A 9,426-nucleotide genomic window follows, 5' to 3' on the forward strand; every position below is an offset into this window, starting at 1 on the left:
ATGGATGTTGATGATAATCACAGACTGGAATATGTCAACTTTTACTATTACAAAACCACTTCAGTGTTTTTTTTTTCAAATGCTATAAAATTGAATAAGACCCAAAATTAATGAAAGTAGAGATTTGTACTTGGCAAAGAGCGTTGGGTGGAATCAATCATGTTATTTTGGGGAATTAAAAAGAACATTGATATAGGAAAACAGGTCAATTTGACCCAAGGACATCATGAAGATTATCAAGACAACATACTAGGAATTGACGGGCGTATACTTTGTTTTACATAGAGTGATTGGAAAATGAGCTCTATTTTCACTGATTGCATTAGCTAACATGAGGATAGAATTCAAAAATTCGGAAAGTTACCACACTGTATCTACCATGAGATCATTATTTTATTTATTTAGTGATAATTTAAGTAAGCATCTTTATGCACTGCAGGCTCAGGTTTTGATAATTCATAAATCTGCCTGGATCCTTTGTGCAGGACATGTGATGACGCAGCGCAGTTTTGTGTCAATTGAGGAAAAACTGTAGGAGGAGATAAGTTTGTGGAGTTTTGCAGTTTGAGAAAATGTGAGTGATGCACTTCAGTATTCCTGCCAGCTCTGAAGCATCTGAACATTTAATGCCTGAATGTTTTTTATTCCCCCCCCCACATTGTTAGTTGAAAAAGGTTGGCATAGGAGTGGACTTATTAAAAAACAGACTGTCGGCAAACAGAAGAGGCCTGGCTCTTAATTATGAAATGCTCCCACTGGACTTTACTTGAAGTTTTCTGACATGACACTCTTATGAACTCATGACACATGAACCACAACCCTACCTTGTCATGACTTGTTTATGTTTTATGACGTGACAGTATCATGTCACTCTTATGTAGATACCTTTTAAGTAAAGTGTAACCAATACCCCTCTAACACCTCGGACTCAAAACATCTAAAGAGGAGCACATACTGATTTTTAAAATTGACTTGCCAAGCGCAACGTGTGTGTTGATTTTGATATAACACATTATTTTTCAATTTTTTCCTCTGGAGTTTGGTGTGACGTTCTCTATAGTGTATGTTAGAAATAGTGAAATAAGTCGTGTGTGGAAGGAAAAGACTACAAAGAGTGCATTTAGAGATTTTCTCACTATAAGACACTTTTAAAATGAATTGCCTTAGTGTTTGAGAGTCTGGCCCAATTAGCAAGTACACATCGAGCCAGCAGTATTTCAGTGTTTATGGGATGGAAGAGAGAACCCTCAGGTACTCCATCCGATTCTGTGCATTTCCAAAAGAAACCTGGAAACAGATGGATCTTCATAACGTACTGAAATCTGAAACAGGCTTCCCCCCCCCCGCCCAATGTCATGTGTACTCCAGTAGTAGTGCTTACTCTGAAATGGGGTGTCCTCCCTTGGTGTGTCAGGGTCCACGTGTCCTTCTGTGTCCCCCAGTGGAAACACCATCCACTTCATCCCAATATAGCTCTGAGGAGGAGGACTGAATGCTGTTGTATCAATCTCAAATCTAGTTATGTTCAAAATTACTGTATTGCCCATTTCAGAATTTAGTGCCTTTTTTGGACAGTAGACTGTTCTGTAATTAAGATGTAGTATATAAACATTTTTTGTACAGTTTCTTTGTTCATTTTTTTAACTTGTGTTTATTTTAGTATGATATATATATATATATATATAATGTACAAGAGAATAAAGCTATATCAATGAGACTTTTTCCTGGGTGTACTATCTTGTTATAAATGTATACGTAGATTCATATCCCACTGGTTGACAAGAGCAGAATGAAATTTATTCAACAATATAAAAACGCTGATTTAGCTTTTTATCATCAATAATTCTTAATTTTTAAATAAATAAGCATTCAGGCATTGTATAAAATCCTATTACCAGACAAAATGTTATACTTAATGTGTTCCAAACAACAAAATCCCTTAATTATCCCCATACACACAGTATAATTAAAAACATGATAGTGGAAAAAAAGAGTAACTGCCACACATTATCTCTAGTTAAAATGAAGTCACTTCCAATCAGTCTGGACACACGTGCTTGGACACAAAACTGATAAAAAAGGATTGCAAAGTTCCGTAGAATTTATCCATAAATGGCAAAAGTTCTTTTTCTATAATAGCAAAAGTACATTCATGAGCTAAAAAAAGCTCCAGTGAAACCGTTTAAGAACCTATCAACAGCACAGGATGTGGTGCTGTATCACTAAGGCACATTGGCTGAGCAGTAGTCGTAATATTTCAAGGCATGAGAGTAAAATAAACAATACCAACAGGCATAAAACAAGCTGCAATACTTGGGAAGTCCATCCAAACATGCAGCAGGACTATGAGCACGTGGTGGTGTAACACCTCCCAGCGCACTGTGGTGTAATCCAGTGAACTTCAGGTACTTTAACATTCAACCCTATTTGCAAATATACTTTTGCCTGGATTTTGAGACAGTCCTTTTATTGTGATCTGTGTCACTGGAATAAATCCATTTCAAACTAAGATAACCACCAATGTCACTGTGGTATTGGTCGGCGTGGAGGTGGTACCGGGCTACATTGGTTATGTGGAAAATGGCACCTTCTGCTACACTGAACCACAGAGTGAGACTAGGGCTGAATGTCACTGCCTGCTTCTTTGGCCTAAGTGGGGGTGAATGTTGGATCTTAGAAAGGCGGTGTCGGGTGGAGACCACCCAGAGGTCGGGGGGTTTGACTGGGCATCTATAAGAAGCAATAAGAATGTCAACAGGGCCTACGTCAACAGTCTGTGCACCTCCTCCACCTGGTGGAGGGATCTAATTCTAGGGCATGCTTGCTATTTGACGTGAAATTAATTACAGAGGGTGGTATATTTTATGATTTTAAAAAAAAACGATGAGTGCTGAACATTTGATGGGGGAGAGCCTTCCCTCTCCCAACAGAGGAGCGCAGACTCGATCGTCTTGAGTTGAGATCCAGTGGAGCCTTTAGTCCATCAACCCAATATAAAATATTGGACTGTCCCTCTTTCTGAGAGCGTATCCTGTAGAGCTCAACAGTGACCGCCCACTTTTTTAACGGCTCTTGTTCCAGAAGTGTTTATCCCTATTCAATGCTCCAATGACATTTCATAAATTGCTTTTAAAAAGAGTTTCCAGTCTGGAATCAAGCCGACTAGCAACAAGAGCTATCATGACCAATTAACATTTGATTCGGCGCATAAAAAAGGTACAAGACCGTGTAGAGAAACTATCATACACTTCAAGTTCAACCAATAAGAGACGTCGCTGTTACGCTTAGGATTGTGGGTGGTGTAGTATTTCTCCATAAGATCGGGAATAAAACATGTGTTTCTTAAAATAAGGTGGATTTAATTCTCACGTCTATCTTTTACAGGAACAGAACCTTTTGTTTCCAGACCTCGAAGCTCGCGGTCAGTCTGCCTAAAATCCATATGGAGAGAATCTATGGCATTTTTCCTTCTGGAACCACACTGTTGTTGCTCTATGATCATGTCGGCCAGTGTGTGCACGTGTTTTTCTCAGGTGTTCCACGACTTGCGGTTCTCTCCTCTGCGGCCGGGTGCACCCCCACCTCCTCCGCCTTTGGCCAGCGCGGTGAGGGCTGCCAGGTTGGGGCTGGATCCAGACAGGTTGGCGCTACGGCGCTTTTGCTGCTGGCGGCGGGGCTTGCCGCTGGCCCTGCTCACCCTGTCTGGCCTTATCAGCACGCCGTAACCAGGGTTACAGTGGAAGTAGTGCTTGCCGCACACTGAACCGTCATTCCTTCCTGGAGAGAGACAGAGGGAGGTTTTTATTTAGATTTTTGAGTGGTGATAAAACATATCCATAAAGTACAATGTATGTGAAGAATGCAACAAGGTAGAGATATGGAGAAAAATCAAATATCACAATATTTTTGACCAAATAGATTGATATGGATATTGCCGCAATATTGTAGGGTACAATCGGGGCTTTCACAAAATTGGATTTGTGATAAATGATTATCAGTAATGTGGATACAACGATTAAATGGTTAAAGGCAAATAGGACAACAGCTAGAACAATCTGGTAAGTACTGCAGTAATGCAGATAATGAAGACATCACTTCTGTTATATTACGATATTATGATATCCAAAATTAAGACAATGTCCAGCCTCATTTCTGGATATTGATTTAATGTTGATATATTGCCAAGCCCTACAATAAGGTCAGTTAAAATGTATCAAGTAGCAACAAGATTGGAAGATGTTCCACTCACCTGCTGGTACCTCCAGTTCCACCCCCACCCAGGTACCCTCTGCAAAGTCTGTGGGTCCAACGTAACGGACGGTGCCGCTCTTATTGTTCCCCACGGTCACAAACTCGCCTTGTTTTAGCCAGTCGGGGAGAACCGCAGCAGCATCTCCTTCCTCAGAGTCGGAGATCATTTCCAGGTTTTCCATTGGCACTGAGAGGTTAAGTCCCGCCCCCAGGCTGCTGGCCCGGTCCACCTGCGCAGGCTTACCCTCTTCCTCGCCCACAATACGCTGGAAGGACCGGAGGTCTGAAGACTTCACTTTGTGGATCTTGAAGGGGTTTGCCACTGAGGCATCCGCTTTGGAAGGCGGAACACTGGACAGAGGAGGACCTGGGGCCATGGTGGCTTTCTTAGACCCATTGGTAGGTGCTTCCTGTCGGACTTCTTTAGTGGTTGAGGATGACGTCTGGATGGAGGTTCCATTTGAGTTTGAGGCCTCAGAAGTGGCTTGTTCTTCAGACAAAGACAGAAGAACCAAATCTCCAGATGGGACAGGAGCTGGAAGCAAGACTTGGCACACAACTGGCACCAGGTTTGGGGCTGGATCTTGGGCACTGTTGAAGGGTTTTTGCTCGTGTTTGGGCTGCTGTGGCACGATTGTTTCAGACTGACTCTGACCTTCTTGCACAGACGGCTGTGTCAGTGTTTTGTAGCGGAGTGACGGGTCAGCTTCTGTCTCGTCTGTAGCAGCTAGCTCGACTTCTTCTGTCAGGGGGGTTTCTGGTTTTGAGTGGTCTGCTTGTGAATCTTCTGTCCGTCTGGTTTCCTTCTCTGGCACTAACAGTGAATCTTTCACTGGCTCTGAACTGTCTAACTGTTCTGATCCACTATGGCCAGTAGTGGAGTCTTGCTTTTGTTTGATCTGGCGTAATGCGTCTGATTCGGAATCCGGCTCTTCATGCTCCTTTAACTTGACTGACGGAGACTGGTTTGGTTCTTGTGGACTTAGGATTGAGTCTGAAGGGGCATGGTCTTGTTTGGACGGTGGCGAGTCTGTCCTCTCTTCAGCTGTCCTCTCGTCCAAAACCAGCAACGACTTCTGAGGCTCTGATTGGTCCACGGGGAAAGCCTCAGGGTAAGGGTCTGACTGTGCCACTTTATTGGCCTCTTCCTCTTCATCTGGCACCGCCTCGAAGCCGTCGCTTCTGCTGCCGGAGGACGGAGGCAGGTCCCAGCTCAGCGTGTAGACGTCCGACAGCGTTGCTGTAGATATGCACGTTGACATGTATCCGCTCGATGCTTCGCTCCCCGGGCTGTAGGTGGAGTCTTCTGTCTCCGGGATGTAAGGCGGCGGGAGGGGCACGGATCTGGGGCTTTCTGTTTGGAGGTCGGGAGGAATGATTTCTCCAATGGGAACCTAGAAGGGAAACCATGGCAACGAAGGTATTAGTGGCTCAAAAGGCTGAATCCCCGTCTGAAATGTCCGTCCCCAAAGCTAAGTCTTAATTGCACCTTGAAATGGACTCAAGCTTCTCTCTCATTGTTTTCTGTTCTCCGTTAGACCAAAACCACTGACCCACCTGGGTTCAGTGTGCTGTCTCAAGCTAGATGCTTTCTTTGTCTGTCTGTTGTGTCATGTAGCGTACAGTCGCTGTTCCTTTTTACTGTAATCAGCAGTCTGCTGCTGAAAACAACGCTAATGAGAGCCATAAAAGTCAACAATGTGCTGAAATCCGCTAACAGCCTAAATACATCTGAGAGTTTGGTGAAACTTCTTTATGGGTTCATCACTATTTACAAGTGACCTCTGCACATCACAGGTAGTCTTTTGATCCATAATATGTAATGCTTTGATCAGAAGACACTGTATAGACTATTAAAAGCCTCTCAATCATCACTTATGACCCGTTAGAAGTGTGTGGGGGGGGGGTGTCTGTATCTGCAGAGACCCTGCACTCTGTGTACAGGATGTTTCTGGGCGCCTTTGGGCTCTGTGTGTGTGTGTGTGTGTGTGTGTGTGTGTGTGTGTGTGTGTGTGTGTGTGTGTGTGTGTGTGTGTGTGTGTGTGTGTGTGTGTGTGTGTGTGTGTGTGTGTGTGTGTGACCCCCAGCCAATAACAGCGTGCAGGGTGTACAGCCTGTTCTCATTCCCAACCACTGCTTTGTCCCTCAGCGTCTCCTATTGACGCACAAGTGTCCTGACCCACAGAAACAGACCAGATGAAGCTCTGCATTCACTCATAATCTGAAAGTGCGTCACCCTACCGTGGGGGTGTGTTCATTTGTGCTTTAGAACATAATCGCTGTGAAACAATATGAGAAGAGCCTTTTATTCCTGATTACTGGTTTGTACGGCGCTCTATCTCACTTCATTTGCATTCAATCTTGCAACATATTCTACCTTTAATATAAAAATACTGATTAGAGCATCGTTAGAGATCTCTCACATAATGGTGTGCGTTACTGTTGCATACAGTGAGTCTAATCAAAGCAAGCTACAATATATAATTGCCTCCCCGACACCGCTGTCATAAACCAAAAAACCCATCTAGGCTTTCATTGAAATCTGAATGACATAATGCATCAGAATACAAAGACATAATAATGAAAGAAGTATAATAATTATTAGGAATTATCTGTCAGGCTGGTGTGGTTATGATCCATCCATTCTTCCAACTGATAGATCCAGAGAAGTATTGTTAAGAAAAGTGTTTGTAACTGATTTATTTTTTGGATTCAATAGAAAAAGATGACACATGGTATGGCCACACCCAGCAAGTCCGATAATGTCCAGGCTTCTAACTGTATGTTCTGTATGTTGTTTAAAAAATAAAAACAATTGTTAATCACCTTTGCCTATAACACCATGTGGGGGGGAGAACTTACCGGCTGCTGGTGTTCGCTCATGTCATCATCAACACTGGCTGACTGCACCACGATGCGAGGCAAACTCTGCGACAGGAAGGGGAATTTCAGAGATGTTCAGTTAATCACATTTGAAATGAAACAATAGTCAATCTGTAAATGAACGCTGAGAGCTCGTCAAGCTGATTTCAAGATGGAATCATGAGCGAGAAGGCGTCTTTTCAGTCCGGTCCCACCTGGAGATTAGATATTAATAGAAGCCTGTAGATTTCCAGACCTGTTCATTACACAGTGAGCATGAAGTGGTGATTAGCTGCTGGGAGGGAATTATAAAGCTCGGGCTCCAGCGTGATGGTAACAGAGCCTGGGGGGTGGGGGGGGGGGGGGTGTTTATTCTACAATTGGACAAAGATGCCAGATACTGTAGGCTGAACTTTATGCTGTACTGCTTTCTCTGGCAGCCCAATGAATACTCACGCAGGTAATTGGCCATCTGTTATAGGATATATTTATATTTAAGCTTAAAAACTTTGTTCTCTAACCTGAACCATATATTTCCTATGATTGTGTGTCTCTGAAGGGAACAACAATCTCTGAGACTGATCCGTACGAGGCGGGATCTCTAGTCCGCAGCGCCTTAACAACCTACGATGTAAGTCATTGGGCGATTGCACACCTTCTATTGACGTCTACTAAAGTGCTCATTTTACCCCTGACGTGCTCTAATGATGTTCTAAGTGCTGACAAAATTATTGAGGATCCCTACATAGATAGACCTTTTGTTAAAGAGTAAGTCTTTTTTGTTAAACATAAAACTTAAAAAAGCAAAACCCCCCAGACTCCATTAAAAAAAACAGTAATTGTCTGTATCATCGTGAAACACGTCAAAGTTGACCGAAAAGATAATTTAAATGATCAAAAGCTGTGTGTGTGTGTGTGTGTGTGTGTGTGTGTGTGTGTGTGTGTGGTGTTTTGGTGTGTGGGTGTGCTGTGTGTGTGTGTGTGTGTGTGTGTGTGTGTGTGTGTGTGTGTGTGTGTGATCTGCACCATGAGCGACTTTTATTACTCTATTCCAGACCCTTAATCTTTCAGCTCTGGGTCTGGATTTCCAGGCTACACCTAGACATAAATGCATGGGAATATAGGACCCAGGTTGAAAAAAACACGACATGACCCTTTAATGAATATTATCAGTATAGCAGATCAATGTATTACAAAGAAGGAATATATTTAATTTATTTTAGCGATCGGAAGTCAAGATGTTGATATGAGATGCAGAAAGTGCAATAACAATATTTGTTCATCAGACACATAATCACGACAAACTGGTACAACAATCAGGATAATTGCACCATAATTATAATTGCAGCCATAATCATTCATCCTTGTTTGGTATTCTAGTTACCTCTTTAACACTCATTAAGATCCGTCAGCTGAGTTCATTTTGTGTGCGATTTGCTTCTATACATTTTTCTAGTTCTTGTAGAGGGTCTTATATCTCGAGAGATTTAATAAATCAAGACAATTGTTCGAGCGTGTTCTTAACAGACACATTCACAGGATATTAATCAGGATGATTGTTAGACTCTCATGCATTCCCGACATCGCCCTCTGTGGGGAATTAACACTTCATTCTTCAAACGATGATCAAAATGAAGCGCTTTGATTCGGGTCTCTTGTACTTTTTGCTCTGAGCAGAACAACAACCTACGTCAGAGAGCAGGTCAAACACGTGTATCCTGTCCCTCTCTAGGCCATGACAGTAAACCTGCAAGTCAACACAACACATCAGGTGCACAACAATGGCTGCCTCCACTGTGATCATTTCAGATCGGATGGATAAACGTTATGTGTTTTTATTAAAAAGGTGAAGACAAAAAGACAAAAATTGCATTCAGCACATGAGAACACTATTTATCTATCAGTGACTATGTTTACATACACAAACCGGTAATATCCCGATTTCTAACCTTATTCTGACAAAGACAATACTCCGACTAAGTACATGGACATATTCCAGAGGACGCTCTACAACGTCCCTGTTAGTGTTGGCGTTGCATAGTCTGTCCACCAGAGGACGCTCTACAACGTCCTGTTAGTGATGGCGTTGCATAGTCTGTCACAGAGGACGCTCTCAACGTCCCTGTTAGTGTTGGCGTTGCATAGTCTGTCCACCGAGGACGCGTCTACACACGTCCCTGTTAGTGTTGCGGGTGATAGTCTGTCCACCAGAGGACGCTCTACAACGTCCCTGTTGGCAACACTGATTAAAACAAATTATTATCTTATTATTTTATTGAGAACTTATAAATAACTACAAATAACTAATGTTAG

General features: G+C 42.7%; 1 protein-coding gene across 7 annotated transcripts in view; it reads right to left on the reverse strand.

Annotated features, from left to right (window-relative positions):
• Positions 1-1,775: 1,775 nt before the first annotated feature.
• The window catches only part of LOC116705791 (kinesin-like protein KIF13B), a 74,959-nt gene continuing 67,308 nt past the window's right edge, over positions 1,776-9,426 (reverse strand). For 6 of the 7 annotated variants that reach the window (XM_032542187.1, XM_032542186.1, XM_032542185.1 and 3 more), the window contains 3 exons: positions 7,114-7,179; positions 4,250-5,645; positions 1,776-3,777 (listed from right to left, as the gene is read on the reverse strand). In XM_032542187.1, coding sequence (XP_032398078.1) covers positions 3,530-3,777; positions 4,250-5,645; positions 7,114-7,179 — 1,710 coding nt within the window. In that variant the 3' untranslated portion in view covers positions 1,776-3,529. The remainder of the gene's footprint in view (positions 3,778-4,249; positions 5,646-7,113; positions 7,180-9,426) is intronic. The other variant, XM_032542181.1, reaches the window with a different exon arrangement.

Source organism: Etheostoma spectabile, chromosome 18, assembly GCF_008692095.1.
Source record: "Etheostoma spectabile isolate EspeVRDwgs_2016 chromosome 18, UIUC_Espe_1.0, whole genome shotgun sequence".
Taxonomy (NCBI): domain Eukaryota; kingdom Metazoa; phylum Chordata; class Actinopteri; order Perciformes; family Percidae; genus Etheostoma; species Etheostoma spectabile.